This window comes from Dichotomopilus funicola (genome assembly GCF_033296635.1).
Source record: "Dichotomopilus funicola strain CBS 141.50 unplaced genomic scaffold C8A04scaffold_23, whole genome shotgun sequence".
NCBI classification, from domain to species: Eukaryota; Fungi; Ascomycota; class Sordariomycetes; order Sordariales; family Chaetomiaceae; genus Dichotomopilus; species Dichotomopilus funicola.
In genome coordinates, this window is record NW_026944044.1 from 103,668 (window position 1) to 127,776 (window position 24,109).

The 24,109-nt window shown below is 54.3% G+C and overlaps 9 protein-coding genes and 1 non-coding gene across 10 annotated transcripts; 3 read left to right on the forward strand and 7 right to left on the reverse strand.

Moving 5' to 3' along the window:
• Window positions 1–251: 251 nt before the first annotated feature.
• C8A04DRAFT_11445 (uncharacterized protein) lies at window positions 252–4,105 on the forward strand (the record flags this gene model as incomplete). Its single annotated transcript, XM_062776978.1, has 6 exons — window positions 252–666; window positions 725–988; window positions 1,046–2,029; window positions 2,101–3,470; window positions 3,543–3,948; window positions 4,044–4,105. 6 exons carry the CDS (start codon window positions 252–254, stop codon window positions 4,103–4,105), a joined length of 3,501 nt encoding a protein of 1,166 aa, XP_062637881.1.
• Window positions 4,106–4,815: 710 nt separating this feature from the next.
• Window positions 4,816–6,393, reverse strand: C8A04DRAFT_36510 (Mdm33 family-domain-containing protein; the record flags this gene model as incomplete). The annotated part of the gene is made up of 1 exon (XM_062783547.1): window positions 4,816–6,393. One exon carries the CDS (start codon window positions 6,391–6,393, stop codon window positions 4,816–4,818), a length of 1,578 nt encoding a protein of 525 aa, XP_062637882.1.
• A 2,953-nt stretch (window positions 6,394–9,346) lies between these two features.
• Window positions 9,347–10,236, reverse strand: C8A04DRAFT_27696 (HAD-like domain-containing protein; the record flags this gene model as incomplete). Its single annotated transcript, XM_062780384.1, has 3 exons — window positions 9,347–9,480; window positions 9,533–9,681; window positions 9,746–10,236. 3 exons carry the CDS (start codon window positions 10,234–10,236, stop codon window positions 9,347–9,349), a joined length of 774 nt encoding a protein of 257 aa, XP_062637883.1.
• Window positions 10,237–11,060: 824 nt separating this feature from the next.
• On the forward strand, window positions 11,061–11,537 carry C8A04DRAFT_11388 (uncharacterized protein; the record flags this gene model as incomplete). The annotated part of the gene is made up of 2 exons (XM_062776952.1): window positions 11,061–11,380; window positions 11,444–11,537. 2 exons carry the CDS (start codon window positions 11,061–11,063, stop codon window positions 11,535–11,537), a joined length of 414 nt encoding a protein of 137 aa, XP_062637884.1.
• A 66-nt stretch (window positions 11,538–11,603) lies between these two features.
• C8A04DRAFT_36513 (ALG3 protein-domain-containing protein) lies at window positions 11,604–14,629 on the reverse strand (the record flags this gene model as incomplete). The annotated part of the gene is made up of 5 exons (XM_062783548.1): window positions 11,604–12,776; window positions 13,355–14,154; window positions 14,226–14,323; window positions 14,394–14,531; window positions 14,607–14,629. The coding sequence occupies 5 exons, from the start codon at window positions 14,627–14,629 to the stop codon at window positions 11,604–11,606; spliced, it is 2,232 nt and encodes a 743-aa protein (XP_062637885.1).
• A 643-nt stretch (window positions 14,630–15,272) lies between these two features.
• On the forward strand, window positions 15,273–15,363 carry C8A04DRAFT_t60. Its single transcript has one exon. It is a non-coding gene; the product is annotated as a tRNA-Pro (tRNA).
• A 518-nt stretch (window positions 15,364–15,881) lies between these two features.
• On the reverse strand, window positions 15,882–16,521 carry C8A04DRAFT_36514 (thioredoxin-like protein; the record flags this gene model as incomplete). Its single annotated transcript, XM_062783549.1, has 3 exons — window positions 15,882–16,173; window positions 16,270–16,374; window positions 16,499–16,521. 3 exons carry the CDS (start codon window positions 16,519–16,521, stop codon window positions 15,882–15,884), a joined length of 420 nt encoding a protein of 139 aa, XP_062637886.1.
• Window positions 16,522–17,231: 710 nt separating this feature from the next.
• On the reverse strand, window positions 17,232–18,414 carry C8A04DRAFT_36515 (WSC domain-containing protein; the record flags this gene model as incomplete). Its single annotated transcript, XM_062783550.1, has 3 exons — window positions 17,232–17,770; window positions 17,839–18,049; window positions 18,127–18,414. The coding sequence occupies 3 exons, from the start codon at window positions 18,412–18,414 to the stop codon at window positions 17,232–17,234; spliced, it is 1,038 nt and encodes a 345-aa protein (XP_062637887.1).
• Window positions 18,415–19,745: 1,331 nt separating this feature from the next.
• On the reverse strand, window positions 19,746–20,660 carry C8A04DRAFT_36516 (uncharacterized protein; the record flags this gene model as incomplete). Its single annotated transcript, XM_062783551.1, has 3 exons — window positions 19,746–20,043; window positions 20,146–20,510; window positions 20,574–20,660. The coding sequence occupies 3 exons, from the start codon at window positions 20,658–20,660 to the stop codon at window positions 19,746–19,748; spliced, it is 750 nt and encodes a 249-aa protein (XP_062637888.1).
• Window positions 20,661–21,283: 623 nt separating this feature from the next.
• C8A04DRAFT_36517 (uncharacterized protein) lies at window positions 21,284–23,217 on the reverse strand (the record flags this gene model as incomplete). Its single annotated transcript, XM_062783552.1, has 3 exons — window positions 21,284–22,069; window positions 22,787–23,052; window positions 23,136–23,217. The coding sequence occupies 3 exons, from the start codon at window positions 23,215–23,217 to the stop codon at window positions 21,284–21,286; spliced, it is 1,134 nt and encodes a 377-aa protein (XP_062637889.1).
• Window positions 23,218–24,109: the final 892 nt, after the last annotated feature.

Below are 24,109 nucleotides of genomic sequence, written 5' to 3' on the forward strand. Positions count from 1 at the left end.
TCGCTGACGACATCCCGCGGCTGCTTGCAACACTCCGCGAGCAACTGCACCACCTATCGCTATTACCCACTCTCGCGCGACCCATATCTCGCCCGGTCTGACACGCGAGCAGCGTGTTTTCTACTCCCGAATTCGCCAGGAGGCGGGAGAAAAAGGAGCACAGCGAAAGCAAATAGAGAAACCAAGCTCCTCTCCTCAACCGACAACCCCACCCGTTCCTCTGCGCCCCGTTGCGCAGCCCAACCGCCAACATGAACAACGACGAGAAAATCTTGGATATCACCAAGAAGATTGAGCGCGAGAAGGCTTTGATCAACGCTGCGAATTTGATGCGTCAGCAGACCAACAATGAGGCCGTCCGATCCAAACTCGATACCCAAATGCGTGAGGGGCGCCGCAATCTCGAATTTTTCGAGGAGAGGCTCCGCGAGCTGCAAATGCGCCGTCTCGGGAACTCCGTCGACAACATGTCTCTGGGCGGTTCGACACTTGGGTCATTCAAGAGCGGAGAGCATGGCGGTAATGAGGGCGGACCGCCCGCGCCCCCGCCAAAAGACGCCTATGGACAGTTTAGCCAGGGCGATCTGATGCCGCCGCGGGGACCATTCCCCGGCCAGCCTCCGAACTCGGGAATACCGAAAACTCGCCCAAACTTCACAAAGCTCGGTATGGAGCATGATAAAGGTCCCAAACGTAACACTCAAGCTAATGTGGCCATGCCTAGACCTTATCAAATTCGACACGCCGTACCTTGGCCCCCGTATTCAGCTTATGCTCTCGCAGATTCAGTTTAAGCTCAATGTTGAGGAACAATACCTCAAGGGTATTGAGAAGATGGTGCAACTTTATCAGATGGAGGGCGATAAAAAGAGCCGAGCCGATGCTGCCGCCCGTCGGATCGAGAGCGGCCAGAAGATTGTGCTGCTCAAGCAGGCTTTGAAGAGATACGAAGAGTTGCACATCGATATGGACGCCGACTCACCAGATGGTAATGTTCTCAACAGAACGCAATCCCGTTGTTAATTTGCTAATTTGAAGTCAATAGATGACAGCATCAACTTACCGAACTTGAGAAAGCCGCTGACAGGTCAGCTTTCGGTCCGGATCCTGTCCGTCAAGGACGTTGACCATGCGCCACTCAGCCGATTTTCGCGTGCCCCCGAGACGTTTGTGACCATCAAAGTTGAAGACAACGTGGTGGCCAGAACCAGAGCGTCACGTAACGACCGATGGGAAACTGAATTCCACAACATCTTTGTCGACAAGGCCAACGAGGTGGAGCTGACAGTTTACGACAAACCTGGCGAGCATGCCTTGCCTATTGGGTTCCTGTGGGTGAGGATCTCCGATATCGTGGAGGAGCTCCGCCGAAAAAGGATCGAAGCGGAAACGAACAGCACTGGGTGGGTGTCCGCCGACCGTTTGGGCACAGGAGGCCCTGGTGGCCCTCCGCCACAGTTTCCTCTGGGCGCGCAAAGCCCCCAGTTTTCCGGACCGCCAACTTCCCCAGGGCAGCAGATGCCACCCTTTGCTCCCCAACCGCCGCCTAATGTTCCTGCCGTGTCCCAGCCGATCGATGCCTGGTTCAACCTGGAGCCGACGGGACAGGTCCAGTTGAGCCTTAACTTCGTCAAGGAGAACAAAGTGGCTGGGCAAATGGATGCTGGTCTTAACCGCAAGGGTGCCGTCCGTCAGCGTAAGGAGGAAGTACACGAAATGTACGGCCACAAATTCGTCCAGCGCCAATTCTACAACATCATGCGCTGCGCGCTTTGCGGCGACTTCCTCAAGTACTCAGCCGGCATGCAGTGTGAGGACTGCAAGTACACATGCCACACTAAGTGCTACACCAGTGTCGTCACCAAGTGTATTAGCAAGAGCAATGCTGAGACGGATCCCGACGAGGAGAAGATCAACCATCGCATTCCCCACCGTTTCCAGCCCTTCTCGAACCTTACGGCCAACTGGTGCTGCCACTGCGGCTATATGCTTCCCATTGGTAGCAAGAAGAACTCTAGAAAGTGTGCCGGTATGTCAATGATCCGTGTTTCTTCTTTTCCTCGAGATACCTTACCCCACAATACTAACGATATCTCTCAGAATGTGCCCTTACCGCACACGCGGCTTGCGTGCACCTCGTTCCTGATTTCTGCGGCATGTCAATGGCTGTAGCAAACCAAATTTTAGAAGGCATCAGGTCGACAAAGAAGACCCGCCAAGAAAAGGCGTCTTCCATGAGCGAGAGAAATCTAAGAGCTGGAAGCAAAGCCACCACGAGTAGTGGTCAATCGGCCGCATCATACTCGCCGTCCCATCATAGCTCTCAGGTCGCTTCTCCCGAGGCTACCGAGGCGGCCAAACTGATGTACAACCAAACCTCTCCACAGCGTCCCGGGTCTGACAGGCCTTCGACGTCCTCTACTACGGCTTCAGCGGCGGCTGCAGCAGCCATGTCCCCCAAGCAAGCATCTTCTCCACAGCAGGTGGGCCAGATTCCCGATTTCGGTCCAGGGCACTACGGAGCTCCGGAAGGCTATGGGCGGCCTGCGCAACAGCAGGAACCTCAATATGGCGCTCCGCCGCAACAGCAACTTCCGTACGGCCAACCGCAGCAACGGAAATATAACCCGGCAGACTACGCCAATATTGGTGTTCATCCAGGGCAGCCGCCCGCACAAGCTCGCCCGACGCAGCAACAGGTTGCGCAGCAACAATATGCCCAACAACAACAGATGTACCAGCAGCAGCAGCAGCAGCAACAACAACAGCAGCAGCAGCAGCAGCAACAGCAACCGCCGCAGCAACAACTTCAGCCAGCGGCGGTGCCGAAACCTCAAGCTGGCACTGAACCGGTCGACTCACAGGTATCTGTTGTTTCCGGGATACCGGCCCCGACCAAGAAGCCGCTTCCATCCGCCACCGATCCCGGAACGGGTCAGCGTATTGGTCTCGACCACTTCAACTTCCTTGCTGTTCTGGGCAAGGGTAACTTTGGTAAGGTCATGCTTGCGGAAACCAAGCGCTCTCGGCGACTGTATGCCATCAAGGTGCTCAAGAAAGAGTTCATTATCGAAAACGACGAAGTTGAAAGCATTAAGTCGGAGAAGCGCGTCTTCTTGATCGCTAACCGGGAGCGCCATCCGTTCTTGACGAACCTCCATGCGTGCTTCCAGACAGAAACACGCGTCTACTTCGTCATGGAGTACATCAGCGGTGGTGACCTGATGCTACATATTCAGCGTGGGCAGTTTGGTACCAAACGTGCCCAGTTTTACGCCGCCGAGGTGTGCCTGGCACTCAAGTACTTCCACGAGAACGGCGTCATCTACCGTGATCTGAAGCTCGACAATATTCTCCTGACGCTCGATGGCCACCTTAAGATCGCCGATTACGGTCTATGCAAGGAGGACATGTGGTACGGCTCGACCACCAGCACCTTCTGCGGCACGCCAGAGTTCATGGCTCCCGAGGTACGTATTGAGACGAAAATGTTGCCCACGCTCGACGGAAGGTCAAAATATCACTAACCAAGCTCTTTACAGATTCTGCTCGACAAGAAATACGGTCGTGCCGTCGACTGGTGGGCCTTTGGTGTCTTAATCTACCAGATGCTCCTGCAGCAATCTCCATTCCGTGGCGAGGATGAGGACGAGATCTACGACGCCATCTTGGCCGACGAGCCGCTGTACCCGATCCACATGCCCCGTGACAGCGTCTCGATCCTGCAGAAGCTGCTCACGCGTGAGCCGGACCAACGCCTGGGGAGCGGGCCGACTGATGCTCAAGAGGTCATGTCCCAGCCCTTCTTCCGCAACATCAACTGGGATGATATCTACCATAAGCGGGTCGCACCGCCGTTCCAGCCGCAGATCAAGAGTGCGACGGATACGAGCAACTTTGATAGCGAGTTCACGAGTGTCACACCGGTGTTGACGCCGGTGCAGTCCGGTAAGTCTTTTTGTTTTCTTTTCTTTCTTTGCTCCTCGTCTGCCGTGCTGGTTGAAAAATGTCGGGATACCCGCTAATACGTTTACTTGTTGTAGTGCTCTCCCAAGCAATGCAGGAAGAGTTCCGTGGCTTCTCATACACGGCGGATTTCGAGTAGTGTGGCACGAGTAGACGAGGTTTTGGGTGTGTCTGAGTCCAAACACGGTCAAAAACGTGCGTTCAGTTTATATTTAGCCCTCGACCCAGTGACGCCCGATTTGGGGGCGCAACAGAGGCGGAAGCTGGCCAGAAGACCGGGACGTTGCCTTACTTTTCAGCCTTGCTTGCGGGTGTGATGAAAAAGATAGTTTTGAAGCATTTTCGACCGGTCAGTGGATGTACATGAGCGGTCGACGGGGTAAAGCATGGACGGAGACATGAAGTTTATTTACGAACTTCCTGTTTCGTCTTATATTTTTCTCCTTTTTCTCTTGTACTGTGTGTGGCATGCCGCGGGGGAGACGACGGCTGGGCAATACCAACCTGAATGTTTTGATTTGTGGTGGGCCGCTTCCTTTACCTAGGGTATACGTAATGCAAAGAATACGTTCGAGATTTAGTCTCAGTTCGGTCCGAGTTCGGTTTGAGTTCACGTTCACAATTCGGTGCCTCAAGGTAGCGATAGAAGTCTGTTTTATCAACTTCAGTCATGGTGTTGAAGATCTATCTAACTGCAGCCGAACTCAACTGGCCTTTTTTCCCAGAGTGCCTAGATACTTTTACAAGTCTACAAAAGTTCAAATATGCAGGTAATATATACAAGTAGCGCGCTGCACGCTATGCTGAGCTGAGGGTCTGACGATAGAAAAGATGGATGGATGCAAGACCTCACAGATTCCTAAACAAGGAAACAGTCAAGATCAACGCCACGGTAGCGCCCGCTGCCGCCCCCTGAACAGCGATGAGCGTCGCATCTCGCATCCGCAGGTCTATCCTGCGGTCACTGGACAAATCCAGCGCAGCCTCCCGAATCAACTCCGGTTCCTCCCAGAACTCGTGGAGAGTTTCCTTCCAGTTCTTCCTCGGCCAGGTAAACCGGCCAGTTTCAGCAGGTGCGGGAGCCGAGGAGACGCCACTCTGCGCGGCCGCCGCAGTAGTAGCTTCCGCCGTCGACGCCGTGGCTTGCTCCCGCGCCAGCCTCGCCTCCCGTTCCCGCTGATCCTGTTGCCGTTCCCGCTCCCGCGCCTGCTCCCACTCCTTCAACCCGCTCGCCTCCAGCGCGGTGCGCACCTCGCCCAGCTCCCGCCGCACTTCCTCCAGCGCCCGCTTCTCGCTCTCCGCCACACCGTTAATCAGCCTCCGTCGGCGCCACGGCTCGGCAACAAACTGCAGCACGAGGAAAAGCAAGACATTAACGCCCATCAGACCCCACGTACCCCACGTCGACTGCCGTCGGATCCGGTCACTCCAGATCTGCTCTTCATGGTACCGCTTCAGGATCCCCGCATTGAGCCCTGCGCCCAGGCGTGACTCGTCCGACTCAGCCTCCGTCAACTCCGCCGCCGCCGCCGCCACGCGGGTCTCCAGCTCGTGGTCGGAGCGGTACAGCGTGGTGAAGCGCTCCAGATCGGCCGGGTTCCAGGTATCCTTCCGGGCCAGTAGGGCGGTGACTTCGCGCTGGGTGGAAGCGCGGTGGGAGGTCAGGGACTTGTAGTCGTGGCGGGCGGTGCGGAGACGTTGTTGGGCGGCGGCTAGGTCGACTTCGAGCTGGCTGTTTTGGCGTTTGATCTCTTCGATGGCGGAGTAGCCGGTTAGGTCGTTGATCTTTTGGGTGGCGTTGAGGGCACGGGATTGGAGGTTGTCCATGAAGGTGCTGAAGCCGGCGGAGGCGGGGTGACGGTGGGTTTCGGAGAAGGAAGGGAGGGAGGGGTCGTCTTGGGCAGGTGGTTTTGGTGCTTCTTCTTGTTGTTGTTGTCGTGGCGGGGGGGGTTTGGTATCCGGCTCGGTTGGTGGTTTTGGCTCGGGGGAGGGCTTCGTGGGGGTTGGGGTTCCGTTGGACGGAGGGGCGGAAGGTTGCGGGTCAGGTTTGGGCCGTGACCGTTCTGGACGTTGCCCTAGTGGGGGTGGAAGCGGGGATGATGATGATGGTGTTGAATGCGGAACATCTTTCGTAACATTCGACGCGGGTTCTGGTTTATTGACTTCTTCCCGTCTCTGTTCATTCTGTTCTTTCTGTTCTGGAAGCGGGGACGAGGGCGAGGGCGGTTGTCGTGGGGGAGGAGGGGTGGTCGAAAAGAGCCGCAACCGGTTGAAGCCGGACCGAGGGTCGTTCACGATGCGGCACCGCAGACATGTTGGAGGGCGGGCGAGGAAAGGTTTCGGCGTCCCTACGGCGGCCAATTGATCGAAAATTGGAAGCCGGCGCATAGGGCGCGCAGCCAGGCGCAAAGCTGTGTGGGCGGACATGGGACAGGACGGTGCGCCCGGCGGGCTAAGGCGGGGGAGGGTTGGGCTTCGGTCGAGGTCGGACGAAGTTGGGAGAATGCTCAGGGAAGAAGCCCGCTCGGCCCGCATGGCGCTCCCTCACCGCCCGCCACCAAACAACGTTCACTTAACCCTAACCCTTACTTACGTCTTGTTTACCGTGTAAAGGGGGGAAGAAGAATTCGAGAGAGTTCAACTGTACAACCTACAAATAAGAAGGGGTTGAAACCGCATAGTTAGTAATAGTCAAAATATATATTCAATATGGATGGATAGGCTGTATTTATAAAATACCCTAGCTTCGGCGGTCTATGTAGTCGACGAGCAGTTTTAACTGGATAACATCACAAACTGTTTAATATTTACTCGGGGATCTTAGAAATAACCAGGTCCGGAATCATTGGGTTGCACACCCAATTGAGGCGCCGGTGGCTTTATTACTAGATCATATATTAAGGAGGTTTAGATCCCACTAATTAATGTTTACTTTACATCCACCTTGATCCTTTGGTTAGATGTCTACGACGAATTCGTCCCGTCCCAAACATTTCAGTGAGTTCGAAGTCCGATACCTAGAGACATCGAATCCGTAAAGTCACTATATCAGCGGGGAAAGGGAAAATCTCAGGAGTCCCGGGGCACGGATATACCCAGTCACAGCACCACCGTTACATGTTTTAAACATCGGAGGAAGGAAAATGGTTGATGCATTACTGAGAGAATATCATGAGCACAGATCAAAGACACTAGGTAAGCATCGTCACTGCCAGTAGAGTGACTATTAAGAATGAATCACACCTATCTGCCAGTCTTTTTCTTTATTTCATGGGGAGTTATTTATCGTATGTCATACCTCCCGCACCAAGCCTGGTTGGAGAATCAATCCGAGGTTCCAAGGTGTCGTATGGTTCCGATGACTTACGGAGTTGCCGTTTCCGGCAACTGCGCAACCTCGGCCGTATCGCACCAACACCGCACACGCAAAGAATTGATAATCAAGCTTGATGGACGTATGCAAGAAGTCACGAGCCAGCCATGACCGTGGTGATTTAATCACATTATAATCACATTGAGATGGCTTTTCCTACAAGAGCACATGCAGGAGGCGTGCCACCTCTTTCGAAGGCTTCCAATCTTCTGTTCAAAAGTTGTGCCGGACCGACACGATACGACAACAAGTCATAGATAACAACTTTTGTGCTCGGTATTTTCTATTCCCTTTGTTTGGAACTGGCCGGGGGTTCTGACGCTTAGAAGTCCTCACCGACGCTGGATCTATCAAATCATGGAAAGTAGAGAGCGTTTAAAGAATGGGTATGCTTCATCTCTGCCTTTACTATGTCTTGCTGGCCTCACAGCGGGACTTAACGACGTCCCCCACATTGCTGCTGCCAGTGTTGTAACGTCGATAGAGAGGTAACTCTAATTATACTTCCACTGATGCTTGTCTCCTCCTCCATGCCTGCTGACTAGAACTAGTGACACACTCGGTACGATACGCACCACTGTTCCCTTCCTTCTCGGAACGATCCTCGCCGTCGCCTTTCTCAACCCCCTTCCTCGAGCCTATCAATACCGCCCTTCCACCCAGCTCTCACTATCAAATCTTCTCATTGCCTTGGTTCACACCTCAAAGCTGTTCTTCCCGCAGCTATGGGATTTGAGCGACGCTTTTACTATCATGGAACATATGTTGTTAGGTATTAGCAAGGTCTTGAACCTGGCGTTCGCCTTTGCTTTGTGTCACGGTGGGACAGCATCAATCAACGTCACATACGCAGCCACGGCTTTAGGCGTAGCCTTCCGGATAACCACGTTGGGGCTCGAAAAAGGGGGATTTGTCTCCCCGGTAATCAGCAACTGGTTCTTGGTTATAACACCACTCCTCTCGGCCACTGGCCTCGTTTTATCCACCACAAGACTCCAGGATACAGACAGAGACGGGGAACGCGAAGCCCATAACCACTCAAAACAAATCACCAAGGGCGGACTCGACCGCGGAAACATACATCACTGCCATCCTTTACCGTCGCCACCCACAACTGACTTTACCAACCCCCTGCCCGCCGTTTTCACACTCGCCCACCAGGCGACCGTACCCCTGATCATCTCGCTCTTACGTCAGTCGTTCACTCCGGTCTCCCAACACACAGTTGCTGACAACCCACCAACCGACGAGATACCCACCCTCCGTGTGTTAATCGCCGCCTCTCTATGGATTGGTCTCGCCTTTGGTTATGCTCTTGCTCCTGTATTGTCGTTGTCCGTCAGAGGAGGGAGGTATCGCGGTGCTGGGAATGTTCAGCGTCAGGGAGGGGAGAGGCTGCGTGAAAGCGGGAGTGTGGATGAGTGGGGATGGCCTCGACCGTTAACGATCGCTTTTGGCGTCATCTTCTGTATGCTCACGCTATCTCCGGCTTCACTTTGGACGTCGTATCTCACGGGTTGGAAGGATAATGCCGTGAGGGTCCCCACACTGGTCATCAGCGGGCTGGTTGGGATAATGGTGGGGTTACTTTACCCCTCGGCTGGTTCGTCTATGGCTGGAGTGGTTAATAATGGGATGTTAATGCCGGAGCAACATGATTTGGGGTCGGCTGGGGTTATCGTCACGTTTAGGACGGCGGGTGCTGTGTTTGGGCTCATGGTGGTGCAGTTGGCTGAGTGTCTGGATGTCCCAATCTTGCTGCGGTTGGCTGTCGCCGCCTCGTGTTGGGGAATGGTGGTGTGCTAGCGGGCGTTGATGACGAGCGATGGCCTAGGGGCGGCTTCTCTTTGTTAAGTATCCGTTCTTGAATAGTGGGAGGGCGTCAGGAGAAATGAAGCGATCTGCGCGCGGTGAAAGTTCTCAAATTGCCAAAGTTCTCTCTATCGTCTATCGCTCTATTTTCGTGACGTAGGCCCTATTCCAACGGACCTGCGTGGGTATCCTTATCTACTTCCTGCCCGTGGCGGCCTCCTTGACCGTCAACTTGCCGGCCACGATTTCCTTGACCGTGTTGTGGATGTCAGAGAAATCGTTGAAGGTGGTGAATACAACTTCCTCCTTCTCGCAGTAGGTGACAAGATCTAGTTGAGGGTCAGTTTGAGAGCCTTCGTTAAGAAAGAATAGAGAACATACCGCGACCGGACTTCGCGAACAACAAATCAGTCTCCTTAGCGGCCGAAAGGTCAGAAACACCATCACCGGCATAGAAGAGAACCGGCCTCTCCTCGGCCGGGAGCCGAGCGTAGGGGCGGATCTCGAGAGACTTATCGTGGCCGAAGCCGCTACAAAGATGTCAGTAAACTGGTCATCAGTTGTAGCCATAACACCCCATAAACAAGACCTTACCTGTCGTCATGGAAGACAATTTGCCACCCGCCTTCCTCGTTGATGCTCTTCCCGTCCCGCGGCGCAACATCGTTGCTCACAATCTGCAGCGTGTCCACGGCCTCCTCGCCAAGCAGATGAGCAAGCAAGGCACGAATGACAGGAGTCATGCCACCGCTGAGCACAACAATGGGCACATTGTTCTCGCTAGCCCACTCGAAGAAGGCTTTGAAGCCTGGGTCGAGGGTGATGTTCTGACGGAGGATGTCGATACACTCGTTGAAGGGAGTCTTGACGCTGTCGAGCATGTCCCGGAACGAGTCGCGGAAGTCGCGGCGGCCGTACAAGACGTCGGCGTTGCCCTCCTTGCGCAAGGCGGTCCCGAATCCGAGGTTGTCGGTCATGTAGTCATTGCTGTCTTGGACAGTGATAGTGCCGTCAAAGTCGGTAAAAAAGATGAACTTGGGGTTCGTCTTGAGCGCCGGAAGCGCAATGGGCAATGCTGATCCCATCTTGCCTGTTCTGTGAAGTTACGGAGGTGAGAGGGGTTGTGAGGTGAGTAAGTCCGGCAGGCGTGAGGTGGTAAGTGACCGTCAAGAGTCTGAGTTGAGGGTTGAATGTGAATAAGGGCCACGGGTGGGGTAGCAGAGACGAAATACACTTCTACTCGCAGATTTAGGCGGGTCGCGTCAGAGTCAGTTCTCTTTGTTCTCTAACAATACTGCGAAATCCGCTTGGCGTATGAGCAGACACGCTCGTGGGCGAAGGAGAGAGGGCGAACACGGCGTTCGGCCCCGCTACGAGTCCTGCACTGCGCGGCCGATCAATACTGACCGCACGTTTCGGCACCCGCTGAGCCGATTTGAGGGGCGTTTTGCAGCGGGGTCCCGGCGAGGATTGCGGCCGGTGTCGGCAGGGAGCGCCGGCTCGCAATGAGAACTAGTAGAACGAGGTCACGGTCGACATCTTTATTAAGCGCGGAACCTTGGTGCCGTAGCGTTTTCTCCGATTGATCATTGAGGTGCCGCGCTCCTGTAAAATATACGGACAGGACGCCTTATGTTCTCCCCACATAATGCCCCCTGATTAGAGCTGCGTTCATCTGTACAGTCCCTAAGGCACCTTGGCTGCTTTCTTGCTGCACACCCGCTAGATTGCGGACCAGATACATGCAGTCCCTGAGGTGGGCTTCTATCGCGTGGGGTGAATTTGCCCCACCACGGAAACTTTAAATTTCAAGCACTTCTTCTAGTGGGGTGAAATCTAGCTCTGCAAGCTTCGAGACTTTTCGAACCACCCGCGTTGCCGCCAGCAATACCTCGCACTCGAGATAGCTATGGGTAAACCAAGACGAGCCGCTGTTCTTGCGGCCGCACAGGAGTCGACCACGCCCCCCGACGAGTTGACTGAGACCCAATTCGTCGCGCGAATCGTCAGGGCCGAGGGCAACAGCCTCTACACTTGCGAGCTGCCCAACGGCAAGACCGCCACCTTAGAACTCGAGCCAAAGTTCCGTAACACCATCTTTGTCAGGCGCGGCGGATATGTGTTGGTGGACCTCGCGTCAGCAGAGGAACGATTAAAGACCAGCAAGGTCATGGGTGAAATCATCAACATCGTGCGCGACGAGAAGGCGTGGCGTAAGCAGCCGTACTGGTAGGTTGGCCCTCTTTAGCCGTGGATCAGGCGGTGGCTGACCGTGATGTTTGATGTATGCAGGCCGAAGAACTTCGTCAAAAACACGTTCGGCGAAGACGAGGACGACAATTCGACCGTTGGTAAACTGCCACCTAGTGACTCAGACGAGGAGTGATCTACTGCGTAGGTGTGCTGGGTCGATTGCAAGAATTGGATCAGCAGCCGACACGCATTATTCACATTATCGCTTGGCCGCCTCGTCCTTAGCTGCACCCCTCTTCGGCCCCGCGTCATCGCGAGTACCGTGCCAAATGAAGGCCACCGTAACAGCGAGAACTCCCACGACAACGCCTGAGCTCACCGACGTGCTCGGGTACACGTTCCACGCCCATTCCTGGGCCGCCCAGAGGGCGTATAGCAGGACGGGGTGAGCGCCGCTGCGCCAAAGAAGGAACGGGGTCGACCAGGCGAGATAGGCGTAGAATTGGTAGTGGAGAGACCGCGCAAAGAGGAGGCCGATGACGTTGGAGGATAGAATAATCGTCATAATAAACCGAGGCGTGATATCCCGGGCAACCACGCGCTGTTCCTGTTCCGTGAAGGGAGATTTGCCGAGGGTCATGGGGATCGCCAATTGTGTCAACGACTTGTTCGCGGGTTTCAGCCACCGGCTAGTCAAGAACACCGCCAGGACCACAACGTGCAGGCCCAAGAGCGCCAGTGAAAACCAGCGGCTGAGAAACACATCTTCGCCCACAAATCGCCAGTTGACCGTCCACTTGAAGAAAAACTGCCTCGACAGCTCAAACGCACGGCTCAAGTAACCCCAAGGGTTCTTCGACAAAAACGGCACAGCAGTAAGGACCTGCACCAGCCCCATTGTCACCGCAAGCCGTAAACTCGTCGCAAACCCCGCACCGAACAGTAGGACCACACCCGCAGCCGGCAATACCAACAGCAGCGACATCTTAACACCTAGTCCCAATGTATATGCCAATGCCCCGGCCGTCCATGACTTCCGCTGCCAGAAGAACACCGCCGCCCACAGAAACAACGCCGCAAAGCAGTCGTTAAAACACCTTAGCACAAACACACTATGCAGTCGCTTCGACAGCACCAACAGTGGAAGGACATATGGCGGCACGCCTGCCTTCCGGTAGCAGGCCATGACCACGGCCAAAGCAGTCATATAAACACCGGCAAACAATCGTTGTGCCAGCAGGATGTTGAGGCCCTCATCGGTGAGGTGGTAGAGCGCACGGTAGACAAGGACGTGCGCAGCTGGGTAGACTAAGGGGCCGGTGTCGCCGCGGATGAGAGGGTAATCGCGTTCCCCCGAGACAATTTGCCCGATCTGCTGCATGTAGGCTTTCCAGTCGATTTCGGTGTCTTTCAGGGAGCGAGAGGTTAGTTTCTCGAGGGTGTGGATATGGGGAAGCTAGGTGTGCATACAGGGTATCTTCCAGATAATTACGGCGCACAGCAGCGCGTCGGCGAGGAAGAGTAGGGGAGGGATGAGGCTGGAGAGCGCATGGCGACCGTTGAGGATGTCGAAGACAAAGTGGGTTGCGCGGGCCGCAATTGGGGGGTCTGGGTTCGTCATGATGTCGCCGTCGACATCGAGCGTGGCCGCTCGAGAATCGAGATGTTACGACAAGAGTTTGGGCTTTGTGTTGAGGACGCGTTGCCATTGGGAGTCGCTCCGGCAGCGTGGCTCTCAGGCTTCGGGGTGTGAATGGGCCGTGCACCGCCTGGAATACGCTAAAGATTCAGCGCACAGTTACTCCTGTAAATTACCGGACGGCGGTTCCTTTCGAATTTTTTCCCATGGCCGCTTACATGTCAGAACCCCTTCCACTTTCCATCTCCAATTTGAGCGTGGTCGTCAGCATGCTTCGATTACCTAGGTACATGTACATAAGCTGCGAACTTTTCTCCGATGTCATAACCTCCATATCAGAGCTTTGATTCCCTCTTTCGCCTCTCGACAACTTCGTCCACCAGCTCGACCACCCTCTCCGCACATCCATAGCTCCCCTGATAACCCCATCCGGCGTGTCCATAATTATGTACCACCCACGTCCTACCAATCTTCTCCTTCTCAAGCCTCACTCCGCCCTCTCTCCAGGGCCGTAACCCAACTCCATGCCGGATCACATCCAACGCCTCGATGCCCTTACCCCCGGTCAACTCCGGATGCACTTCCACCGCTCGCTTCATAATCCGTATCGCGATATTCGGATCCGGATTCGCCTCCCAGTTACCCTTCATGTAGGTACCGCCCAACACTGTGCCGCCGCCCGCAGCCCGCTGCATGATGTACAGGATTTCCTCCTCGCCATCATCAGTCCCGCTCGCTGTCGGCATCAAGCCACCCGCCTGGTTGCGCACCACGACAATCTGGCCCCGCGCTGGTATCACTTTGGCGTCCATCACCCCGCCCAAACGGCATGCTAACAACCCGGACGCATTCACCACCACATCCGCCTTTCCGCCCTCGCCGTGAGCCGACATCCCTGCGGCCTCGTTCACATGGTTCAGCGTAGCTCGTTTGAACTTGACGCCTAGTTTCACGCATTGGCCGACAAGCCAGGAGAGGTATACAGGGGTGTTGATGCAGACAGAAGTAAACTCGCAGGCCGAGTGGATCCCGGACGGCAGTTCACTCGCGGGGAGTTCGCGGAAGTCATCCATGAGGTCGGCATACCAGGGGGATTGCTGGAAGAGCCCGTCCGAGAGCGCGACCTTTAACCCAGAGGAAACGTCGGCCTGCCGGCGTAGCACGCGGGCAGCTAGGGGTGGTGTCAGTCCCGGGCCTCACTCAACGCAGAAGGAGTGAGTCAAGGAGAAGGGGTTGACTGACTCTGAAAGTGTAGCCCCGCTTCCGGAACCTCGGCCGCCAGCCGGCGGAGTTCGGGCCAAGTGCGTCGTTCCCAGCGGCTGTCTTTTTCAGAGTTCATTCTACCGGGTAAACATCCATTAGTTAATGACACGCGGATCGCTTCCATAGCCATTGAAGGTAGTAGCTTACGGCAGGACGTTGGCGCCAGCCCATGGAGAGGTGTACTCGATGTCATAGTCGCCAGGCATGTGCTTGGCAATGACAGTCACATTGTTTCCCTCTTCCTTCGCCAGGAGCAGAGCACAGGTGAGACCGCTCACACCAGCACTGTTGAGGGGTTAGCAACGGCCTTGAGATCACGGGGCGCAGAGCGATGGGCGTGCCGGTGCTTTGTTTGCTTACCCCAGAACCACTATGTTTGGCATCTTGACCTCGGCCTGCTCTAAAAAAACGTAATGATTTAAGGAGCTGTCGGGTAACAGGTGGGGGGAAATGGGGAGTCCCTAAAATGGACCGCCGAGGGAATTATATAGGACAGGAATTGGTCAGAGATAACAGCTGGCGGTTGTCAACAGAGAAGAAATGGGTCAACTCGTCCTCGAATTACACCGAAGACTAGGGGGCTCGGCGTTGAGTTATTGGCGGAGGTCACCCCGCACACCGCTGCCGACAGCAGCCGCACAGCCCTTGATCAGAAACAGCCTTCTTTCTGCTCTCCAAGATACAACTTTTACCTCGTTTATTGTGCTGATTGCTCCTGTTACCCTATGTTTTGAGGATCCTCTTCGATGAAGTCAAGTGCTTTGAGAGAGACTAAGTCGCCTAACGAGCCGCCTTATGGAGGATAGGAGGGGTGAAGCTCCCTGGGCCCACAGCCTTCACTTTCAGGGCGTAAAGCCGTTTATTAGATAACGGGACTCCGAAATGGTTTCCGGGATTGAGTACGTTACATGACACCGGAGAGTCAACGACAAAACGTTTGTGCCACGAGGATTGAGAGAAAGGTACGAAGTTACATTCACACATTGATAAACCTCATATCAGCAACTTGTAGTATCCTCATTTCAAGGGCCGCTGGTCTAGTGGTATGATTCTCGCTTAGGGTTCACCCTACAGCTTCTGTTGCGAGAGGTCCCGGGTTCAATCCCCGGGTGGCCCCCATTTTTTCCCCTTTCAACTATCCTCATCCATCCCTCTTTACCTGTATTTTTGCTTCGACGCATTTGACATGGGGAACCGTTATCTGAGTCGTATCATTTACTACATTGTTCAATGGCCAGGATAATTGCACGTTACGCCCCTGTTGCCTGCTTTATTTACTTTTCTTAACTCCGACATTCGTATCTTCGTCAGGCACCGTGAGCTAACAAGCACGATTTTAACGCGTGTTTTTCCAAGGGAGCCTTGCGGCGTCTGAGAATACCCTTTTCTAAACAGCGGACCCGAAATAAAGGATGTTTTGATCTCACTTGTTAAAAGTGCCAGGCAATTAATTGTATGACGCTGGACTTGCTTGCGCCACCAGGGTAAATTGGAATATTGAGTTGTTTGACCTGACTGTATTTCCGTTTTGGTATCGACAATGAAAATGAATGCCTGCACAAAAACCTTGCTATCCTCCTCTATAATTAGCAGCCGCATACCGACTGGCGATGTAAGCCCCATCCATTATAGTCTTTACGCCGACTTCGGCTCCTCGGTGTTCTCAGTCTCGCTCTCGTTCTTGCTTTCGTTGTCGGCAGCTGGTGCAGCAGCGGACACAGCAGCCTCTTCCGGGTTATACTTCTTAATAAGGTTCAGTACCCGGGCGGGGTTGGCACCGACGAACTCGTCCACCTTCTCGCCGTTCTCAAAGAAAAAGAAGGTCGGCATAGCGCGGATTCCGAGTTCTTGGGCAAGGTCGGGGAGCTGGTCAACATCGAACTTGGCAAAGAGCGTCTTGTCTTTGAACTCGGGGTTTTCGGACCAACTGTGTGATGACGCGGTGTTAGTCTGCTTGTAACCATAACGATTTGGGGGTGGGGTAGTGGTGGTGAGCGGGGAGGATGTGGGTGGGAGGACGAACTTGGCCATCTGGGGCGCAATAGCCCTGCAAGGACCGCACCATGTCGCGAAGGCGTCGAGGATGACGACCGGGTTCTTCTGAATCGTCTCTTTGAACTGCTCGTGCCTGCAACAGAAAACGTATTAGCCCGTGTCTACAGGTGTAGGGGTAAAAGGTAGCACCAAGTGAATGTCCGGGGCCCCCCATCAATAGCTGAGAGGAACTAGGAGAAGGACAAGGCGGGACTTACGAAGTAATGTTGAAGATGGCCATCTTGGGCGAGCTGGCTGTGAACTGTCTCGTGGTGTTTCTTGTCACTGTTGGTGGAATTCCTCGAAAGGTCCTGAAGGCGGGGCGAAGTAGTCTGGTATTCATTGGGAGCGTGGGATGTTTGCGCCGGGCGGAAGTGAGGGTTTATGAGGGCCGATTCTGCAGAGGTCGCGGGGTGGATTCCAGCGAATGATGTAATCCAGGGCCCTCAGATTTGTCACTGGGCCGATGGCGCGACCCACGGTTCTTCCGACTTCATGAACCAACGAGACCGCATGTGGAAACCTCGATTACACAACGAGGTAGTGTAAATGCACGTCGATCTGGGTGACAAGTCAAGCTATATTCGGACTCAAAATTTACGTATAGAAACAAGATAATCTGATTCCTTCCCCAGTATTTTCTTCTCCGGCTTTCGTTGATATTCCCCACCTCCAACCCGCCGATTTAAACCCTAACCCCGCTCCCCTGATGCTTGCCTCATGTGCGCGTTTCGCTTTCCTCGACGGTCTCAATCCCGTATACACAACCCCGAAACGCCGAGGGATCAGTAATCTGTACCTAATCCTCAACCAACCATTTCACGGCTCACCAATGTTATCACGTTCTTGATGACCAATTTTGACAGTCTTTTCGTTTCACAGGCCCCTGGGTAAAATCGGCACAAAAGTCTTGAACACGACTAGACGGGATCTAACTAGCACCAACTCAAGTTAAGTAAACACCACATTCTCGCAGGCCTCCCCACTATCACACTTCTCATACAAACTCAAACGCGCATCACCGCCGCAAATCTCACCCTCGTCACCCGTGCACCGGAAGTTGCAGCCCTCCAGGCTAGCCAGTGTTGTCGCGGGCCAGCGCGTCGCGACCACTGCCTTACCACACCAGCACTCGCGGCTCCATTCGGTGCCCGCGTACTTGAACCCGCCCGCCGTACAAAACGCCGCGCACGCGGCATTGGTGTTGGTATCTGTCGACGTGGACGCGTCGGGGAGTGTGCGGAAAGCGCCGTCAGTCGTCCAGCGTTCCTCGGGCGCGCAGCCGACGAAACGGAAGCCGGAGGAGGTGAGGTCAACGAACGGAGCGCTGCTGGGGGTACTAGTTGCGGTGGAAGTCCTGGTGGAGGTCGTTGTGGTGGAAGTTGCTGGGATAGTGGAGGTGGAGAGTGTGGTGCTGGTTTGAGGAGGGAGGTCGGTCGTGGGAATCACCACGAGAGTGACTTTGATGCACTCGCGGTTGGGGTCGACCACTGGCTATGGGGTTAATACGGCTTCTTTTGGTGGAAGGATCAACAAGGGAGGCAAGGGGAGCGCATACGTGTGTTGCCCGGCGGGTAGTACCGGAACTCGTGGCTCTCTTCAAATGAAGAACGAACACAGATGTGGCCGCCCGTGGGCTGATCTTGCCAGGTCACGAACCGAAGCTCAATCTGAAGCGCGTCTGTGTCTGGGTTGCAGGCGTAGGTCGGCTTGAAGATGGCTCGTGGGTCACCTCGGCCAGTCATGAACATCTTCGTGGTGTGGTCGATCTCCGAGAACTTGGTAACTTATGTGAGCTGGCCATTGTACTACGACTAGACCCGGAACGGGTGGGAACAGAACACACCTCCCCACCGATCACGGCGCGCACCCCATCCGGGACATGGTTGATGACGCCGTCGACAAGCGTCAGGTCGTAGGTAGGCACACCGACGGGCCCGATGAAGAGATGACGATCACCGCCACCAGCTTCAAACAGGTTCATATACTTGTTGTGGACTTCAGGCCGGGTGGCATTCTGGACCTGAGCTCGGAACGGGTACGCAATGTTGTTATCAAGAGGGTCTGTTGGGATGGTGCAAGCTGAAGCCGTAACAGCGCTGGCAAGCAGCGCCGGGATGATCTTGCGATTCATGATGCTGGCGTTACCGAAATGACAACTCGAAGTCGCGCGAGAGAGGGTATATTTTAAAAGTCTCCCGCGAGCGTTGAACCACCGAACCAACCGGCCGCGCTCTTTATAGCTTCATTCCCCCTCCCTCGCTTTCCGCCCCATGGGTCCAACGCATCCTGCGTCCGAAAACAAACCATCACGGATCCATCGAAAAAAAGGTTTCACTGCAGCCTCCCAATATTCCCTTACCCCCCGGGCGCGGGCCGCCCAGGCTCGGCCCAGAACCGAGCTGAAGCGGCAGGTTCGATCGCGCCCAGTGCCTCACTGGCTGCTAGTTGTCGCCCAAGAACTTGGCTCCCACCCTGCTAACGAGCTTCCGGAAATATGGTTAGCTTGGGGGTGACGGTGGCTTCCACAATGCCGCAGGGCTGGAAACTTTTTCCGCCGTTTGCTTGCGGTTGCTTCTCTTAAAAACTCCGGTATACGAATATACTATGACTTCATAGTATGCCTCTTTTTTTAGCAGCCGAGAGCTCTCGTCGAAAACGTTATCAACACCCACCGTTTTCGGCCACGAACTCGAGACTCGACGCAGAAAATCGCAGGAACGTGCAGCGTCGCACAGGCAACTTCCGCCCAGACAGCACACATCAGCCGCACCTTGGTCCTCGTATCCATGACCGTCTCGGGTGATCGGCGTATATTTTGCCGGATTCGTCCGGTATGCAGGAAGCTGCAGAATGTTCTTTGGCAGCAGGGCTCCAGGGGTTTGAGTCTGGGCCCTGAGACAAAGGCCGCCGCGCAATGCTCGCCTGTTGGGGCGCGCAAACGGTGGCTACTGGGGGGTTGGGGGTGAGAAATACCCGCTGAAAAAGGAAAGTACATTCCTACGAAAAAGTCGCGGGAAAGAAGAGGTAACATCCATATGGGCTACTAAGAAGAAACAATCGCGGGAGGGGAGGCGGGAAAAACCGAGTATCTTCCTGCAAAAAGACGAGAAGTTTTGATCCTTAGTTATTCTTCATCTTTTCACGGCCGTCTTCCCGGCGCTGATGAAAGAAGAGTGCCCTCAGAGATACACCTCCTACATGGCAAATTAAGCCTCGTTGGATGGAATAATCTAGAGTATTATAGGTATTGTATAAAATCACACCGAAACTAAACTTATGGGAAACAACTCATCCCCGTTCGAACTGAAAGTTACATGATTAAATGGAAACCCGATGTCCTTTGAGGTCTACCGGACAACTTCGGTTTTTCGCAGGCCAAGCTAGTCACATATTCTACAACTAGGAGAAGGTAGAAGATGAAGGCTTGGGTTTGGTGCTTTGCCTCCCAACGTTTGGTCTCTCTCACCAGGCTTGAATTTCCCCAGTATACGCGACAAACTTCCCACCCCACTTCTCTCTCGTTGCTGTCGTCAACACCTTGAACAATCCGTTAATGGAATCCTCTAGCTCAACCCAAGGCTCGCTAAACCCGAAGTTCCCGAACACCTCGGCGGCCCGCCAGCCCATGTCGGTCTTGGTCCATCCCGGGTCGAGGATAATGCTAGTGAGCCACTCGTCTTCGCCGTGGATACGCACGCCGTACCAATTGAGCATGCACTTGGAGCCAGCATATGAGGCGCTGGGAACGGGAGGTTGATTGCTATGAGTAATAGCCAAGGCCTAAGTCAGCATATCTCTTCGAGTTTCAAGACCTCTCTCCATCTTTCACCGTTCTAGAAGCAAGATCGACGGCCAAACTTACCCTAGCGAGCCCCCAGACGACCCCATGGGAGCGAAAATCGGGTTCTTAGACTTTTGGAGCAAGTCTCGCGTTGCCTGGTACAGAGCAATGACACCCAACACATTCACCCTCACATGCTCCTCAATGACAGCCAGCTTCACATCCTTGACCAGCGGCCAGTCACGCGAGATGCCTGCGTTTGCGACCACTGTGTCCAGATGGTCAACACCGTGCTTGGACTGGAGCTCGTCGACGACAGCTGCTGCGCTCGCTTCTTCACCCGCATCATACCGGATCGTGATGAGCGTGCTCCCGGTCCCGCGGGTGAGGTTGGCTAGGGACTGGGAAGTGGGGTGCTCGGGATTGCGCACGGCGGCTATGACGGTCTGGTGTCCTGGTTAAGATATGAAGTGGGCATTTGTTTACCGTTAACGCGACTGTCTACTCACGTGGTGTGGTTGGGCTAGGAATCGGCCGACTAGACCTTCCCCAATACCCCGGTTGCCGCCAGTGATGAGGACGACGGTGGAAGTCATGTTGTCGATTGTATGTTGAACGCGGCGGGGGGAAGAAAGCAGTTGTGAGAAGTCGAGGGCCGATGGGAATGATGAGAAGAACGGCCGGCGCCTTAATGGGGTAAATGGTATGTTATTTATACATCCCTCAACCGGAATTCAGGCATATGAGGGGTTTGGTCCAGGGCGAGAGGTTCAACGACGTAATGCCGGCCAAACATCATCCGTCACGGTTGGGGTTGTACTTGCCATACCTCCCTCATCTACTTACTACATTTCGGTTCACTTGATTCGGCGACAAGCTTCAGGCATGCTGACAAACGGGTTCGGACTTGGGTGGCTCGGACTCTCTTCAATCCCGACATGAAAATGGTTGAGTTGGTGAGGTTATCACCCCCACCTACAAGCTACGCTCCTGGTTAAACCTTGAGCCCCAACACAATTCACCCTGGTTTGTTTCGTTGGGTCTTGAGTCCACCACATGAGAACTAAAATCCGAATTATTTACAGGCAAACCACTGCCTTCCATTTGGTGAGCTTGATGTGTGAGTATTGATGAGAAAAGGACAGAAAAGAGGTTATCATCAAATCTTCCGCCTCCTATGAATCATCACACACATCTTCACATCATCCTACAGACTTAATTACTCCTCTCTCCATCTCACAAACTCGGTCTCCAAATGCTTTTTCAACTCTGCGAATTTATTCCCAAACACTCTCCCACACCTCCAGCACACCAACTCCCGTCCTAAGTTGGCATTCTGATACCTTGTCTCACGGCGTGCGTCGTCTGCGGCCAGCGGCTGGTCGGCAAGCGGCACAAGAAATGGGGTCGTGAAACTGTTGTAGTGCTTGCGATGGCGCATCCGGTCCGAGTGCATGTCTCGCGACACGATATGCACGTGTAGATGGGCCATCGATGGGTGCGCGTGTGTGCCAACTAGGATCTCGCTTTCATAGTCCCGGCCCGGGGGTAGCGGGAGCTCCTCGATGGGTTTTGCCTCGCCGGTGTCGTCGTCGCCGGCGCTGACGTCATTCAGATGGTTCAACGCCGCGTCACGGGCCCGGTTGGTGGCTGAGAAGGACCCTAATCGGCGGGAGAGTTCGGCGGTGGCCAGGCGTACACCGACGGCGGCCTCCTCGCGCATCATAGCTAGGAACTCCTTGTCCATAAAGGCTGTGTGCGGGTGGAGGAGGTAATGCGCGGGGGAGCGCGGGAGCAGGAGAAGATGCACTGTTGCCTTGGGGAAAGCGTCCTTGATCAGGACTGTGTTGGTTGTCACGCGGAGAACCTCGTTCGGGAAGCGTTCGGGATGGTCGATGTACTCGACTAGAGCACCGCGCCAACGGCCGCGGATGACTTGGGAGGCCTTGTTCGCGAGAGATTGGGGTTGTTGTGATACTGGAGCTTTTGGTTTCGGCGCCATCAACTCAGTGAAAGCGTTCCGCGTTGAAGCTGTCTTTGATTTTGAAGGTGGATTTTCCGTTGATGTCGAATTCTCTGATTTCGCCTGTGCTGGATGGTATGTTTTAGGGCTCAATGTCTCGGGCTGGACCTCCTCGTCCATGTCGTCCGCTGAATCTGCCATGCTGGGGAACTTGTTACAGAACTTGCTTTGACGAGAAATCAATGCGAGTAAACGCGCGCGGTATAATTTTGATCGAGCTGTTGTATTCGTTATCATTAAAGAAAATGCACCGACTTTTGTTTGTGTCGCTCGTTTCCGGGTCGTTTGTGAGTTGGGAAACCTGGGATTGAAAAGTCCAAGTTTGGAGGTTCGAGCGGCAGCCTAGAACCCGCCAGTGTAATGACACACCAGTGCCTAGCGATCGGGCACTTGCACCCGGTCAACTCACTCTTGGTTTCAGCACTTCCACATTTTATCACTTCAATGGAGTTGACAGTCGAGGATTGAGGTGGCGTCGAAACCTTTACATTTTACACCAAGAGAATCATTTACCCAACTAATTCCCCCAGGGAAAAAATTGGTTTATCTTCGAAACTATGTCTTTCCACTTCAGATTCAATGTACATACACCTTGCCTGATATCGACCTTACCAGTTCTCCTATAATTTATTCCACCTTCAAAATTTTCTTCACATACTGAATTTGCGCAGCCGTGAGACCTCTCTGAGCGCCTTGCACAGTCATAAACTCCATAAATGCCTTCCTTTGATCCATCGGTACCGCACCGCTTACCTCCCACACACGTGTCGCAAACTCGCTGTTGAGAAGCCACATAATATCCCCAAAATCGTTGGACTCGCCGCCGCCACGGGATGTGAAGGCGGCCATCTTAGCTTTGAGGAGGTGCTTGACGTCGAGGAGGCGGTACTTCCGAGGACCGCGTTCAGTTTGGCCATCGACCTCCTCGGAGGCATCGAGAACGTTCTTCGGGGCACCGAGTGATGCTTAGTAGTGGAGGAAGGCGGTATGTCAACATTTTGATAGACTCTGGCTGACAGTTTACATGAGAGACCTGAAAAGTACACACCTTCACTGATCAAGTCCACGCACACCGGGACTTCGGCCAACCCAGCGTGAAACTGTCCGCCAACACGGACAAAAACCCGCATGACACCTGATACCGGGCCTTGGGGAATTCGTACTCTAGACGGCCGAGGATCAAAAAAAGATCAGCAACTCGTCCGTTCAATCGCAAAATGATCATCAGTCAAGCATCAAAAGGGCCGTTTCCATCTTACCGAGGGTCAGTAACCAGCGCCGCCCGCAGCTTCTGCATCGTGGTGGCCACCGCTAGATCTACGTCTAGCGTCAACCGCGGGCTGCCACGCAGCCGCAGCGAGAACCCTCCCATCAAGGCATAGTCGATTTCATGGCTGGACAGAAGCTGAATGATGTAATCCGCACCATACACAATATGGCCCGCCGTGGCCTTGCGGCTTTGTTTCTCGAGAACATGGAGCTGCTGATGGGTGTATGAGCTGGGCGTGTCGACCGACGATGGTGTGGTTGGCACGTTGGGACCACGGGGCTGGAGAGTAGGGGCTCTCCTGTTCGGAAGGGTCTGTAATGTTGGGGCTGTACCGCGTCTTGCGGCGGCTGATGTTGAAGCGGATGTGGTAGCGCGTGATGAGGAAGTTGATGCTGCACTAGAGGCTGTGGGTAGAGTCGAAGCTGTAGTTGTTGTAGTGTTAGTCGTGGTAGACTTTTGGACGGCAGCTTTAGATGTTGTCTCAATTTTTGTAGTCGCGGTAGCAGATGTATTATTGGTCTGGGTTGTCGCCGTTGTTCGGGTTCGGGTGGTTTGTGCTGGTTGTCTGTCTTGATCATCCGTGGACGCTGCTTTCTTCGCCGTTGATTTAGTTTTTGGCAGCGGGTCTTCCGTAGACGGCTTCTTTTTCACGGTGACCTTTACTTTTGGCTGTTCCTCTTCTGGAGTTGACTCCCTGGATTTGGATTTCTTAGATTTAACTGTCGACATCGTGTCTTCTAGCCCCGACGGGA